General features: G+C 38.8%; 1 protein-coding gene across 30 annotated transcripts in view; it reads left to right on the top strand.

Annotated features, from left to right (window-relative positions):
- Positions 1-16,752, top strand: part of PTK2 (protein tyrosine kinase 2) — a 327,553-nt gene that overhangs the window by 121,449 nt on the left and 189,352 nt on the right. For 19 of the 30 annotated variants that reach the window (XR_011645712.1, XR_011645713.1, XR_011645711.1 and 16 more), the window contains one exon: positions 810-976. The exons of the other annotated variants lie outside the window; for them this stretch is intronic. Coding sequence is in view for 15 of the 19 variants with exons in the window: in XM_071208058.1 (XP_071064159.1) it covers positions 810-976 (167 nt within the window). In the remaining 4 variants the exon portion in view is untranslated. The remainder of the gene's footprint in view (positions 1-809; positions 977-16,752) is intronic. 30 annotated transcript variants of the gene reach the window in all.

Raw genomic sequence — 16,752 nt, 5'->3', positions numbered from 1 at the left:
GTTGTATCCACAAGGAATTTTCCATATGCATGTCCCCTTTACAAACATGCACGCAAATGACTTTGCGCAGCTTTGGAAATACAGGGCATGAACTGGTTCTAACACTCAGCTTTCCAGAGCCCCAAGGTAAATGTCACCTTCAGGCACTTTCCCTGATGAGCTCATTCAAATGGTACCTTCATCTCCTCTCTCCTCATGGGGTACATACATTAGAGAGCATTAAATTGGGGGTGGGGGATGTTTTAGAATGTTGTGTATTAAAAAGATTTCCTTAATAACCTACGGAGAGTAAATAGTAAACTTACCAAGTCCGTGTCTAAGTAACTTCATGGATCTTCTGTATTACCAGAAGCAGCCTTACTTATGTGTTCCACAGGGTGTGTTTTTTTCACAATGATGTTAGGGTTGCACCTGATCTCACTCAATATGATCTCCTTGGCTTAGGAAGTGTAACCCTATACTTGGGTCTCGTCCTTCAAAAATGGTAACCTTAGGATAGCTGTTGAGCATTGACAGGTTTGGGGGATGACACAGAGGTGGAGGTGCAGAAATGTGTTTTTAAGTTTACTTGCCTTGCTTGTCAGTAAAGAAAGGGAAGACTATCTTCTTGTGTTCCTAAAAACTTTTCCTCATTCATAAAAAATACCATTTGAGATAAGATTCCTAATTAAAATTAAGTAATTGATTTAACTTGATACTCTTTTACAAAAGATTTCTAATTTACTAAAAGAAATGAACATTGCATTATTTCTTAGCATATAATTTTTTTCAGTTTGTAACAGTCATTTTTGTGGGGGGATATGTTTTAGGGCATCATTCAGAAGATAGTGGACAGTCACAAAGTAAAGCACGTGGCCTGCTATGGATTTCGACTCAGTCACCTGCGGTCAGAGGAGGTTCACTGGCTACATTTGGATATGGGTGTTTCCAGTGTGAGGGAGAAGTATGAACTTGCACACCCACCAGAGGAGTGGAAGTAAGATTACAAACCTACTTTGGTGTGACTGACTTGTTTGTGCATATTAAAAACATTCTTGGGGATGTGTATATGTGCTTAATGTTCACGCTGATTATCATTACTGTGCCTACATAAATAAAATCAGTAATCATTCATCAGTGGTCTTTTCTGGACTTTTATTTAGTCTGTCTTTGGGGCATCATTAACTCTTGGTTGGATGTCTTTCAGTGATGCTAGTCACTCCTCTCTTTTCATTTTCTACCTTTAACTTGAACTCAAGCCTTTATTTTTTTTTACTTTCTGATGTTCACATTCTTTTGTGCAGTAGGACTTGATGATGTGTACCACCTAATTACCTTATTAATAGGCTACTTAGCTTGCTTTATTGTTTCCCGTGATCTACAGCTCAGCCTCAAAAATAGATGTGTACTTATGTTCACGTAGAACATTAAAATTAGGAGGTGATCTCTTAGTGACTCTTGTACTCATATTAATGAAACTGATATTAAAAGAATTCCCTGTTATGCCCTATCTCTGGTTCTCTCCAAATAATATTTTCACTATTAAGGAAACCAGGGTGTTAGTAGAAAATTGTTAATCTAAAATACTTAACTGTTCAGAGTAATACTACTTAGAAAAATGGACTTTTCCTCTACAGGGATCCTTATCTTTACAGATAAAGCTGCAGAAATAAAGATAATTACAGCTTGAAGAGACTGTTCAGATTGTCAGTAACTTTCAGTCTGAGGAGACACCTTAATTAGGAGCTGTATTTTAAAAGAAAAATAAACATGTTTAGGTGAATAAATCTTTAGTAAAAACTTAACCCAGTTACGGATTTTAACAAAGAAATTTAGTTGTATTTGCAGTTTATCAAATAGCTAAGAGAATACTCTTTGAGAATATAATTAGATTGATTTATGTAAATGGTTAGACATGTGACCTAGAACTGTTTGGTCAGTTGAGCCAAGTAAATTTATAAAACTATTTAAGGATATTCTAAAGGTTAGTTTAAAATGCCTGCAGATATTTTTATTTAACACAGTTCTCTCATCTTCTTAATTTATATAAACATTTCAGAATTAACCTTATCATATGATTTCCTTATCATGGTGCTTTGCCTGTAGTAATGTTCAATAAAATGTTGAGGAGCTTTGATTTTGTCCTTTTAAGCCAATTCATTTTACCTTATTTCAAGTAAATGTGAGTAGGTACCAACTTATTTAATGGAGCCTAAATCTTCAAAAATTAGAAAAATTTAGACTGGGTTGGCTAGAACCTTTTGTAGACTAATCCTGCTGGGATAACGGGTGAGGAGGAGGCTGCTGCTGCGACTGATGACGATGGTGGTAGTATCAGCTAACGGTTACTGAGTGGTTACGAAGAGCCATGCACTGTACAAGCACCGTGCTAGTCATAAGGCATACCTAAATATAAATTTCATTTAACTCTCTCAACAACTGTATGGGGTAAATATTTGTAGTCACATAGATTACTTATGACACAGCTTTGATCTGAATCTGCTGTCTGACTTTATAATACAGGTTTCTAAAATCCGTGTGCCTACCTCAATAGGAATCATGTAGTTTTAGAAACTCTTGAGAATGTAATTTGGTTTATGAGAGCTATGAAAGTGGCATGGATAGTAGATGAAGGTGGTGAAAGAAAAAAGTGTGAATAGAAATATAGGTCATGTGTACATGATCTTTTCAAGAGTGTAAAGTACAATTTTGACTGCTCTATATATTTAAAGAAGAGGAACCAAAGTGTCAGTGTAGAGCAGGAGCCTGTAAAAAATAACCAAGCACATTTGTAAAATAACCAGGTAGTTCTAGAAATCAATGGTGAATAAAACAGCAGATTAGATGTAGCTGAAAAATTAGTAAACAAGATGAATCTGAGAAAATTAACCAAAACAGCAGAGATGAAAAGAGGGAAAATATGAAAGCAAGATGATGTAATATGAAAAATGAGAAGTTCCAACTTATTTCTTATAGAAACTCTAGAAGGAAAGAATATAAAGAATGAGGAAGAAGAATATCAATAGATAATGACTGAGAATTTTCTAGAATTAATGCAGGTCATCACTCCTCAAATACATGATTAATATCATATCCCAAACAGGGTTTATAAAACTAAATCCACATTTAGGCAGATTGTAATAAAATAGCGTACCAAGGGAAAAAAATGTTACAGCAACCAGAGAGAAGTTCAGACTTCTCAACAGCATTAATAGATGCCAAGTAAATACTGGATAATAAGTTCAAAATGTTGAAAAGAGAGTAGCTGACAACTTGTATTTATTTACTTTATTAAATTACCATTCAATAACAGGATGAGATAGAGACATTTTCCTTATAGAGTTTACCAGCAAATGAATTCTGACAAATAAACCTCTGGAAAAAGAAACTCTTTAAGGAAGGTTTGGGATGCAAGAATTGTTAGCCATAAAATGGTAAATCTAAATAAACATTGGCTCCATAAAGCAAAAGTAATAACTAATTTTTGATATTAAAAATGTAGAACTAAAGTACTGGAAAGTAGCATGTGTGTTAGAAGAGAAGTAGTCAGCTCAGTCTTAAAATTATATTTTTGGGTAACTGCTAAAACATTAGAAATAGATTTTATAACTTAAACAATGGGTGGATAAAAGGGCATTTTGATTTGCTAAGGCTGCCAATGCAAAAATACCAGAAATGCCTCGGCTTTTATAATGGGGAATTAGGGAGAAAGCCTACAGTTCCAAGCTGTGAAAATGTCCAAACCAAGGCACCATCAGAGATGCCTTCTCACCACAGATGGTTGTTGGCCAGATCCTGGGCTCCTGCCACGTGGCGAGGCAGAATGGCAGCTCTCAGCCTCGGCTTGTGCCTTCTCCTCCAGGCTGCTTTCTCCTTAAGCTCAGCGCTTGGTGATTAAGCCCCTGCTGGGGCTTGTCTCTCCAGCCTCGAGCTGCTCTGTGGGCCTCGCCTCTCGGTGGCCTCTTTGTGCCCCTGTGCTCCGCAGAGTCCAGCCTCCAGCCTCCACCTTCCAGGACCTCTCCGCCTCTCGGGGCTTCTTTGTCTTTTCTGTGACTGCAGGAGATCCTTTCTCTCCCACGGCAGGATCATGATGGCAGCTTGCTTTCTCTGTGTTTCCCCTTCCAGTTCTAAGTTTATATAAGACCCCAGCCAGAGTGTGGAGACAAAACCTGGGTCCTGCCTCACTGATGTGGTCCAGTCAAAGGCCCTGAAGCAATCTAAGCAATCGATGTAATCAAAGGTTCCCTTAAGTGAATGTAATGCAGTCGGAGGGCCTTATGCTCACAGGAATGGGTTAGTTCTAAGGAAATGATCTTTTCTGGGATTCGCATACACAAAACCTTCAAACTGTTATAATAAATATTAGAGAAATAGTCAATTAAAAAGAAGGCAAGAATGGACAAAAAAGGAAGCATGGGAAAATGGGATAAATAGCAAGTACAAACGAGAGTTTAGAAATAAACACAAATTTAATAGTGAATGTAAATGGTTCAAACTTGCCAGTTAAAAGGCAGAGATTATTATAGAATAAAATTTTATGATTATTATCATATAGTAAATTAATGACCAACTAATGGTTCCTGATATTCAGTTTGAAAAGCTCTTACATAAAACAAGTAGGTTGCAACTAAAAAAAAACAAAAACAACAACAAAAAAAAAAACAGGGAGGGAACAAAGTTTTTCAGGCAAATAATCACTAGGAGGAAAAAATGGTTATTGATGAAAAAGATTTTAAGGCAGAAAGGCATTATTAGGGATATAGAGGGTTATTTACTTCATAATAAAAGGTTCAATTCACTGGGAATTTAATAAATTCAGAAATAGATATAACTTTTAAATTCCTAAAGATACTCCTCAAACTGTATAAAGCAAAAATAATAATAAAAAATTGAGCATACCTCTCAATTATTGGAAAAGGAAGAACATAAACAATGCTAAATAACTGATTTGAATTAAGCATTTCACAATTCTTTCTAATGTAGAAATACAGGCTTTGGCATATAATAGAGTATATTTATTAATAAAAAGCACACTCCTAAATAATTTATGACTCACAGTAAAACACCCAACTGGCTGATGGTCTGGCTTGAAATTTTTTTATTCTAAACGTACATTGTTGTCATCCTCTGGCTTAGCATCTCTATGATATATGACATAATCAGTTCCTCCCATCTTGCTTTACTTCACTTTCTGGGAAACCAGACTCTTGGTTTTTCTCCTGCTTCATTGACCACTCTTACTTGGTCTTCCCCTGCTTAGCCATTAAATTTTGGGGAACTCCAGTGACCTCTTTTCTTCTCTTTATATTCTCTCTAGACCTGCCTTTGGCAATAGATTTATACATGTAATTGGAGGTACACAGGGAAATAATAAACAAGTTACTTCAATCACCTGGGAAAGAAATCATAAAAGATTAGGAACAAGAGGATTAGCAATTGTCTTATTGAGAGCATGTGCACGGGGCTGTATTTTTATATAGAGCTGACAGAATGTGCTATCATTGTATCTTTTAAAACATAAACTATTCTAGAAGAAACGTCACCACACTCGGCAAACTCCAAAATTTGACTACTTCACAGTTCTTACCTACTTGTGCAGTGACTCCCCTTCCTCCACTCTAACTACATTGTTCCCTTTGAATTTTCGATTTTCCATTTAATTCTTTAATGTATTTTGGGATTATTTTCATGAATACTTGGTTGGAGGCTAATTTGGTGACTTCTTGATTGACAACTTTCTTTTTGAAGAGTGTAGCCCTCCATTTTAACTTCCACTTCCTTACCTCCCCTCCCTTTGCCTTGTCTTTTATTTTATTATTTTTTAAAGATTAAAACAAATTTTTTTAAAATTTCTCTCCCCTTCCCCCTGCCCCCATTGTCTGCTCTTTGTGTCCATACACTGTGTGTTCTTCTTTGTGCACTTGCGTTCCTGTCAGTGGCACCAGGAATCTGTGTCTCTTTTTGTTGCCTCATCTTGCTGCGACAGCTCTCCGTGTGTGTGGCACCACTCCTGGGCAGGATGCACTTTTTTTCTCATGGGGCGGCTCCCCTTGCGGGGGCACACTCATTGCGAGGGCACACTCCTTGTGCATGGGGTTCCCCTGCCTGGCATGGCACTCCTTGCACGCATCAGCGCTGCACTTGGGCCAGCTCACCACACGGGCCACGAGGCCCTGGGTTTGTACCCTGGACCTCCTGTATCAACGCTCTATCAGTTGAGCCAAATCCACTTCCCTGCCTTGTCTTTTAGAATGCTTCCCTCACTCTGTTCGAGCCCCACTGGTTTTTCTCTCGGGTTCTGGAGCCAGCAGCCCTGGTACTCAGGTGGACCTTTGCAGGTGGTATGACTGCAGGGTGTGTTCTTGCACCCCGTCCCTGCTTGGTCCTCCCTTGACTGCGTGCAGGTGCTCAGTGGTCACCGCTTCCCCATGACCTTCTTGGGCCATTTTGTCTAAAGATTAGCCCACTCCCTAGCTTTGACTTCAGCAGCTCCTTCTCTGTAAATGTTTTAAAGCATAAATCATACTAATACTGTATTTATATGTATAACAAACCGTTTGCTATATTCTTTTTTTCCCTCAGAGACTTCTGTAGTAGTCACCTCAGTATTCCTGGTCCCGAGGCATACTGATATCTAATTGGCACCAAACAAAAATTTGTTGAGTGAAAATTGAGTAAGTGTTGAGTAATTGGTGAGTAATTGTTTAAGAAATAAAACAACAACCCAGAGGGAAAATAGTATAATGTAGAGGCTTGAACTAGGAACCTCTAAGAGCATTATTAGTTTGTTAATCATAATTTTATGTATTATGTATTAATACATATTGCTTAGTATGTGTCAGGCATTTTGCTAACCAAAGTATTTTAAAATACTTTTCAACTTACAAGACAGAAAAATAATATAAACCCCATTCAGAGAATTTCATCATACCCCTACCTTCCAGCGTCCCAGGATCCACCAATTTTTGACATTTTGCCACATTTGCTGTGTCTTTCTTTGTTTTTTGCTATCTGTACCTGCCTATCTTTCTATTTTACCCTTCAGCCCATTTTCTGATCAGTTGAGTGTTCAAGGAACATGATGTATACAACCTCTACCAAAGTAGAGTAAGAGATGAACAAGCATATTCACTTAGTACCTACCTTAAGACCAGTGCAGTTCAAGAAACATAACGTTGATATAAAGCTTATAGTCTGTATTTCAGTTTTTTGTCTATCCCTATATGTCCCTCTGATCCTTTTCTCCTCCCTTGCTAGATCCCATCCAAGATCATGTATGGCTTTTTTTTTTTAAGATTTATTTATTTACCGCCCCCCCACACACACAGCTTGTTCTGTTCTTTGCTGTGTCTTCTCTATGTCCGTTCGCTGCGCTTTTTTTCTGTATCTGCTTGTCTCCCTTTGTTGCGTCATCTTGCTGCGCCAGCTCTCCGTGGCGCACAGGCCGTCAGCTCCCCATGGTGCATGGGCCAGCCCGCCTTCACAAGGAGGCCCCGGGACACGAACCCAGGGCCTCCCCTATGGTAGATGGGAGCCCAGCTAGTTCAGCCACAGCCCTTTCTCTCATGTATTGTTTTTAATTGTCATTGTCTCTTTAGTTTTCTGACCTCCCTCTCCCCTTTCCTTCTTTTATGGAAACAAACGAACATAAACTTTCCTCTCTCAACCACTCCCAAGCATACCATTAAGTAGGGTTAATCGTAGCCGTAGCATTGCAGTGCCCTCACCACCTGCCAGCACTGAATCTTGCCCATCGTACCAACCAGAAACCCTACACCTGTTCTGCATTAACTCCTCATTCTCCCTTCCCCATTCCCCCTCCCACCAACCTGTACTCTACTTTCTGTCTGTCTGAGATTGCGTATTCTCTGATAGTTTCTTCGTAGTCACTGTGGGGCTTAAATTTAACATCCTAAATCTATAGTGCTCTCATTTGCTTTAATGCCAGCTTAACTTCAACCATATATACAACCTGTGGTGTATTCAGCACCATTTCTAAAAGCCTTTGGCTGGTATGTGCCAGGTCTGATCCTCCTCATCGGTAGTTTCTAATGCACTAATTTTCTCCTTTGCCTGGACCATCACTACCCATTTCTTTGTGTGTTTTGTAATCTTTTGTTGAAACCAGGATGTTTTGTTATTTAATGTGTTATTAATCTAGATTTTCATGCATCCATTTCTTAATCTTATTATTAGGTAGTATTATGACAGAGCTTTCCTTGAATTCCAGGAGTTAACTCCCCAAAAAAAGAACAAGGGAAAAAAAGAAAAAACCTCTCCCAGTCTTTGCAACTTGCCCTGTGCAAGTGTACTCCTTCAGGGCTCCTCCATATGAATAGTGTAGAAAATAGCTCAAGGCTATTAAGTGTAGGGTCCTCCCCTTCCTTTAATCCTTTCTGCACTTGCATCTTGTCTTTGGCATGCACTTGGTCTCCTCTTCCCTCTTCCCTTTTGGTCTCGGGCATGCACTGTGCGTGCCACAGCCAGCAGTCCATACCCCAGGCAGCCACTTGACTGCTCTCACTTGGTTCTATGGGAGAGCACCCTGCAAATTCTGGGTTGGTGAGCCTACAGCAAGTATCCTGTTTTGGTACTTTAGGCTGTCCCCAGTCAAGTTGTGCCACGCATACGTGCTCCCAGTACTTGTACAAGGTTACTCTGCTCCCTCTGGAACGAGGACCCCTGACCTGGGGGTGGGGAGGGGCCAGCCAGGGCACCATGAGATCCTACAGCTTTTAAGTAGCTTTTTTCTTGATTCAGTGCTTGTCCTGTTTCTGCAAGCCTTGAACTGGTTTTCTGGAGCTTTGCCAAAGAAGTTTCTGCCAGTTCTTGCTGGTTGTTCAAACTATGGGGGTGGGGGGTGGCCATGGAGCCCTACAGTGTCTCACTTCACCATCTTAATCATGACCCACTTGACATCTTTTATCACAGCTAATTTGTATTGTGATCGTCTTACCAAGTAAGTTCTTTCCTTTTGCCATTTTAGTCAGAAGAAAGCTGTGGTTTAAAGAGGCTTAACTTTCCCAGAGATCATACAGCCTGAATTGGGTGGCAGACTGGAAATTGAATGCAAGCACCAGCTGTTTATTCTCTACTCCTCTCCTATGTGAGCTGTGTAACTATAAGAAACAGAGTATTTGATAATAGCTTTTTTCTCACTAGCAGTCATCTAGTAATCCTTCACAAGTGCAGTTGTAAAAGATCATTGTGGTTCTGGATTTAATTCTGAAAAGTAAGATATTAATATTAGAATGGAAGTGCTAGGAATGGTTAGAATACTTGGATATAAATTTCAGTTCCATTATTTTGAAAATTTGGAGTTAAATATCTTTGAATATCTATTTGAGCCTAGGATAGGAAGTTTTTTCTTAAAATCTAAACAGTGTTACCTATAAAAGAATCACAAATTTGGCTGTGTTTATTCACTTCTTGGCCTTTGCCTAAGATCAAGTGTGAAACTAAGCTCTTTATATTAAAGAAGGTATAAAAACTAGTTGTAAACTGAAAGAAGAGATTCGTAGTACCTGTAACCAAACAGGGATGCTGTTGAGAGTATATGAAGACCTTCTGCCAATCAATATGGAAATTGCAGTCAACCCACAAAAAAGAAAAATGAGCAAGAGACATGAAGGTATTCTGATAAAAAAGAAAACAAGTTTGCCCTGTAATCATGGGTGGACATTGCCAGGTTCATTAGTGACCAGGAAAATGCACTCCTAGACCACAGTGAAATTCCATCTGATGCCATGTGGTTGGCAAAAAGTAAATTGTTGGACACTGAGAGGATGTGAGTGCACATGGTCTTGTCTCCACCGCCGGGGAGAACGGAGGTTGGTTATACCACGTGGGAACACAGCTGAAGCACTCTTGAAAGTTGAGTTATCACGTAATCTAAAATCCTGCACTTCAAGGTATATGCTCAACAGAATCTTCCATTTCTTTATAAGGAGAGAGATGCAAGAATGGTTATAGTGGTACTCTGTATTAAAACAAACAAGCAAACCAGATAACCAGCAACAGTTAGAAAGTTGTGGCTCTTTTCATACGGTGGAGTGTTACACAAGTCAGAGCGAATACATTGAAGGCGCGTGCAACCGTGCGGGTGAGCCTTAGCAGCCCGACGCCATGTGGCAGAATTCTACCCAGTGTTGCTAATGCACTGAGGGCCGCTGAACTGTCCATTCTAAAATGGTCAAGTTTGTATTAGGTGAGTTTTACCTCAGTTTGAAAAAAGGTACTAGTGGTGATCTACATCATGATAAGCTTTTAGTAAATTAAAAAGCCACAAAAACTAAAAAGTATTGCTAGGAACACAAGTGGAATAAAACCATACAGAAAATACAAACAAGGGAGTGATAAATTCAGTCAGAGGGAGAGTGGACCCAGACTCCCTGTGGAGTTGGCAGCCTGTTCACCCCACTTCCCAAAGACCCCTGGAGGACTTGCGAAAACCCCTCCTTTAGTACGCACGTGCAGCCCCACCAGCTTTGGACTCCAGGGAGCCTTAGGATCTTGCGTTGGTCGAGAAAGTTTTAATTCCATGTATGTGGATCAAAATGCAGCAGAACACATGCAGTTTTGAGAGATTTGCACCAAACAGATTAAAGTTTCAGTTTTTGCACTTAGACAATTAAATTTAGTCAACTAAATTTAGATAAGTAAATTTTAAGTTATCTGGAAACATACAACGTGGAATGCTCTTTTATTTCTGTTAGTCAGATGTAACTAGATTGCCTGAACTTTTGGAGAAATGGCTCAACATATTCAGATGTTGAATTCAAGGGTTTTGAGGGCCCCATCTAGGAGAGAAGGCTTTCTTGCCATTTGAGGGAGTATTGTGGGGCTTTTGCAGAATCTTGCCTTTCTGGGCAAGGGAAAAAGAAAACCCTTTCAGCTGCTCTCCAGCTGGGGCTCCGTTCCCAGCCCAGGACTCCCTGTTGACCACTGTTCAGCTGCTCCTCAGTCTGGAAGGAGGTGGGGTTTTCCAGACCTTTGCAGGAGGAAAAAAATCTTCATACAGAGGAAAGGTTTCCTTTTTCAAAGATGACAAAATAAAATAGAATAATGAGCAGCCAGGACTTCTTAGGTTTGGTTTTGGTACGCTTTCCTGTGTTATCTTGAAATGGCACTCCATGCGTGTCAAATTGAGGAATAGTATTAAGAATTTGAGAAGAAATAAAATGAAACCTTATTAAATTAATGCTTCTCTATCCCTCAAAATCATCATTTGCCAAAGATAGGAAATCTAGTACTATAAGTAGGAAAGGAACAACATCTATCCTAAATTGTTCCAGGAAAGCTGGAAATGTCTCAAGAGTCTATTAATAACAGCCTTGCTTGTATTAATAGAAAGTGGTCCCTACTCACACCCCACACCCTGCTCAAATTGTCAAGTGATAGGGACCCTCCAGGAGGAGGCGGTAAAGATTTGCTATGGCTTCAAATTAATACTTGATACAGCTGAATAGTTTAATTTGAAAAGTGCAGCTTTTCATTGTTTTGTTGGATTCAACAATAGTTCTTAAAAATTAAGACAACATTTACATGACACTTCTGTACTGGACGCTCACAGTACAGAGATGAACAAGTTCCTTTCCATTGTAAACTCTTGATTGTTCATCCTCCTGCAGGGTTTTTGAAATCTTAGGTTCTTCGCATCAACCTCTGTGCCCTTGTGATTGCTGCATTCTCAGGTCAGCATGATAGTATCTGGGAAGAGGAAAAGAAAGCCCTGTCCCTGGTTTTTATTAAGTGAATCTGGAGTTACACAGTCGCATGACTTCCCCTGTCCTTTCTCCTGCAGTGTGCCTTCCACCGCCCCTCCTCTCCCGCTGCCCTCCTGCTTTGCTTTCTTCCTCTTCATTCCTTCTCTGCTCCGCCTCCCCGCATGTGGCTTTGTGGTATCAGGGATTTCTCCAAGTTCTTAGTTGTTCACAATTGTTAAGCCTCCATGGTACCCCCCTCAAAAAAATACTGGAAATGATTGGAATTTAATGAGATAATGTACCAAAATGTCTGCATTTTTTTTACAAGTCTTCTCATCTTATTCATTGTATTTACATTCCCTATCCAAACATTTATCTCACATCTTTAATCTTTTTTGTGTTTTTATGTTTATTCATGCATTGAACTTTTATTGTATAATGTGTTGTAAAGCATAGATAAAACTAGAAATTTTAAATGTGTTAGACAAAATTGCTTACACTAAATGTTATTAATGAGAAAGTGATTAAGTATTCATTTAGGAAAAATCTTGGTTGAATAGTTTTGGCTACACTGATTCAGAGGACAATAACTTTATTTTTGAGAAATTAACATGTTAGAAAATTTTCTTTTTAAGTTTTCAGAGTTGTTTTTTTTTCAATGAGCAATGCATATAGTTAGTTTTGGTAACCATGTCATGAATTAATGGAACTATTTCAGACTTCTATTTTTTAAATTCTCTGTCCATAGCATGATAGCATGCTTTTTGTTGTTGTTGTTTGACCTTCAAATTTATTTTTAACTTATAATTTACTTTTAACTTATTTTTTGTTTTAATTTTTTATTTCAAATTTTAAAATATATAATATAAATGTAGACAGAATGGTTAAAATGAACTCCCAAATACTTGTCATCCAATTTCAGCAATTATCAAATCATGGTCACTTTATTTCCCATCTCTCAACCTCACATTATTTTGTAGCAAATTCCACATACCATATCATTTTATTCAAAAGTATTTTAGTATATATAGTATAAGTATTTTAGTATATAGTATTTATTTAGTATACTAAATAAATGCAGAGTTTTTCAGTCCCAGCACTTTTGATATTTTGGGCTGGAAAATTCTTTATTGTTTAGAGCTATTCTGTACAGTGTATGGCCTCTACCCATTAGATGCCAGTAAACCTACCTCACCGCTGTAATAACCACCAACGTCTTAGTCACTGCCAAAGGCCCCTTGGCAGGGCAGGGTGGTGGAGTGGGAGGCTAAATATCTCCTGGTTGAGAGCCACTGCACTAAAATATAAGGACTTTTTTTCCCTATGGCACCACAAATTTGAACAAATTATTAACATCTCCAAAAATTATTCTTAATTTCTTAAACTATCCTGTCAGTTTTCATATTTCTACTTGTTTAATAAATATGAACATTTTTAAAGGTTAATTATTTGAATTGGTATTCACTTTAGGCCTAAGAGAATGACTGAAACGTCTCTTAAGTCTCTGCTAATCTGTGAGGTCCCTCCAGCTCCCCACCCTTGCTTTCCAGTTGTTTGTGGAGGAAGCCGTGAGGCCTGTCCTCCTCATAGTCTGGAATTTGTTGATGACATCCCTGCCCGTTGTCTTCAACAGCTTCTCCACAGAGGGTTTGTGCCGTATTTTAAAATATAGTTTGTTACTACAGTGGAGTTTATCTTACATTTTATTATTTCTATTATTTCTGAGTTGAACACTTAACTTACTGGTTTGCATTCTTTCCTGTTTTCTGATAAATGTATTTGACCTACAAATTGCCATTTAAGTATTGCTTTGAGCCCCAGAAATTTTGGTGTTATTTTCATTATCAGTGAATATTCTTTTTTTTTTTTAAGATTTATTATTTATTTCTCTCCCCTTCCCCTCCCCTCCACTCCCGGTTGTCTGTTCTCTGTGTCTATTTTCCTGCATGTTCTTCTTTGTCCACTTCTGTTGTTGTCAGTGGCACGGAAATCTGTGTTTCTTTTTGTTGCATCATCTTGTTGCATTAGCTCTCCGTGTGAGCGGTGCCATTCCTGGGCAGGCTGCGCTTTCTTTTGCAATGGGTGGCTCTCCTTACCGGGCGCACTCTTTACGTGTGGGGCTCCTCTATGCGGAGGACACCCCTGTGTGGCACAGCACCCCTTGTGCGCATCAGCACTGTGCATGGGCCAGCTCCACACGGGTCAAGGAGGCCCAGGGTTTGAACTGCGGACCTCCCATGTGGTAGGCGGATGCCCTAACCACTGGGCCAAGTCCGCCGCCATCAATGAATATTCTGTAATTTCTCTGAAGATGCCTCCTTCAACTTAAGGTTATTTATGGATATGTATTTTAAATTTCAGATATGTGGGCTCTAAAAAAAATTGTTTGTTTTACTATAGGAAGAATGGCATTTTATTGCATTGATTCTTTAGATTCTGTTGAGGTGATTCTTTTAAAGAAATGTGTGTTCTGTTATTATGAAGGGAATGAGTGGGTGTGTCTGTTCATTCTTATTGTTATGTTATCTGAATGGTTATATTTTTATTTTGCCTGCTTGAATAGTTATTATTAAAGTTTCCAACTGTAACTGTTGGTTTACTTATTTTTCTCAGTTCTGTCTTCAAATGCTTTCTGATTTAAAGGCTATTTCATTAAGGGCATATAAGTTTATGATCATAATAATACCATCTTGATTTCTACTTCCTGTACCAATACGTAGTGTTCCTTTCTTTCGAGTATGTCTCTTGGTAACATTTTGTCTCTGTCTTGGATTTGGTCAGTTACAACCCATTTAATTAGAGATGTGCCCAATTCCAATGACATTCTCTATTTTTATTTTCGGAGGTAACCAGTAGCCTGACTTTTGTCATATTCAGTTCCTTTTTATGTATTGTCCAAGTCACTCATTATCTGGATCAGAAACAGTAGATTCATTGCATTCTTAAGGAACAGCTATGCTGGTTCATCCTCCCTGAGCAGAATATACTGCTGATACTATACAAGGTTTTTGGAAACACAGAGTTTACCATTTGGCAGAGTTTCTGAGGTGGGAATGGGTTGGCACCAATTGTAGAAGCATAGTTACTCAGGTGAGGCTATACTTGGTTGGTAGTCCTTGGACTTAGTCCATTCCTGATTGGCTGAATTGGAAAAGCTAGAAATGGTCCCTCATTGGCTGCCCTACAGGTGCACTTTCACTGAGGCAATTTATTGGTTGATTGTGCATTTCAAATTAGTTTCTAGTGGCTCTGTGGCTTACACAGACGATATTTATTGAAAAAGCAAATTTAAGAGATGAACTTACCAGGTGCAATGGATGTGTCATGATGATGGGAGAGAGTGTTGCTGTGGGGGTAGTGGGGGGCGGGGGTGGTGGGGTTGAATGGGACCTCATATTTTTCATAATGTAATTTAAAAAATAAATAATTAAAAAAAAAAAAGAAAAAGCAAATTTAAAACTGGTTCTGATGGATACATGTTAACAAAACTATGGAACAGCCAATATCATTAGTGTGGGAATTTCTTTTCATTTTCAGTGTGTATCAAAAGTTGCAAAATGAGTACACAGAATTCCAAATATCCTCCACTCAGCTTCTCCAAATATTAAAATCTTATATGAACAGTGCAGTTAGCTAAACAAGGAAATTAACATTGATACAATTCTCTTAATTAATCTACAAAACTTATTCCAGTTTTGCAGTTGTCCTACTTAATCCTTTCTGGGCCAGGATCCAGCCGTGCATCCCACTTTACCGTTCACTGTCACATCTCTTTAGATCTCTGATCGGGGACAGTTTCTCTGACTGGCTTTGTCATTCTTGACCTTGACACTTTTGAAGAATACTGGCTTGCTACTTGTACAGTGTCCCTCAGTGTGGATTTGTCTTGTATTTTTTTCATGGTTGAAGTTGTGCGTTTTTGACAGGAACTCTATGGTAAAGATGTTGTCCTTCCAGTTGCATCATGTCAGGAAGTCCATGATAACAGTATGACTTATTTTCCTGGTGATTTATGACTGATCATTTGGTTAAAATGATCTGGCCAGTTTTCTCCACTATTAAGTTACTGTATTCCTTTTGTAATTAAGAAATATCCTCTGGAGAGATATTTTGAGACTATGCAGACATCATATTTTTCATCACACTTTCACCTGTTAATCTTAGCATCCACTGATGATTTTTTTCCTGCAGCACTTATTATTGTAATATTTGCTAGATGATTTTCTATTCCCAGTCTCCCTTCTAGCTTTATTATTAATAATTAGAAATCTGTTTTAAGACAGATGCAGGTCACCTGAGTTGTTTCATAAAGTTCTGTTTTCTTGATTTCACTACACAAAAACTGGGTGGCTAATCCCTCTCAGTATCAGGGTTATCAGATTCTTAGTTCAGTTTAGCTTTTCAAAAACATTTCCTGCTCTTCTTCACTTTTAGTTGGTCATTAGCTTTTGAGTATGATGGCTCTAGTTGGTGGTGAGACCGTCTGCCTAGGAAACTTGGTTTCAAGCTAGGGTTTGGTATAGGACCAAAAAGATTACTGCATTTTCATGGCATTCTGTTTTAGCTGCTATTTGGTGGGAGACCATCGAGAGACATATAGCAGAGAAGTGGAAATATGTCTCTGGATGTTGCCAGACTCTGAGAATAGTAACAAGAGCATAAGGAAAATGATGAGTGGGCGATGCCATGAGGAGAAGGGGCATGAGGTGTCAGCACCGCTGAGGCAGTAGAATGTAGTTGCCAGTGGTGCAGTTTAAGGACTGACTAGACATTGCTGGCTTGTACTTGAATTATGCACTCTTTAGAAAATTTTCAGTAGAGTTGTAGGGGGTAATATGGTAGCCTGGAATGGGTTGGAAGAGAGAACACAATCCTTCACCTGATCTAAAGGCCTTGCCTACCTCCACATGAACAGCTCTGTCTAAGCTGCTGTTTCATTCTGCCTTAGAGCATTTCATGCCCAGTCTTCCAGGAGAGGAGTCCTTTGTCTGCTTCTTAACAGCTATGGGGCCTTGAGCAAATTACATAATTCCCTAAGACTTTTTCCTTACCTGTGGCAACACAGTAA

The sequence above is a fragment of the Dasypus novemcinctus genome, chromosome 14, assembly GCF_030445035.2.
Source record: "Dasypus novemcinctus isolate mDasNov1 chromosome 14, mDasNov1.1.hap2, whole genome shotgun sequence".
Taxonomy (NCBI): Eukaryota; Metazoa; Chordata; class Mammalia; order Cingulata; family Dasypodidae; genus Dasypus; species Dasypus novemcinctus.
Note: the sequence above shows the minus strand (reverse complement) of the source record. Positions and strands in the feature narration are given on the sequence as shown.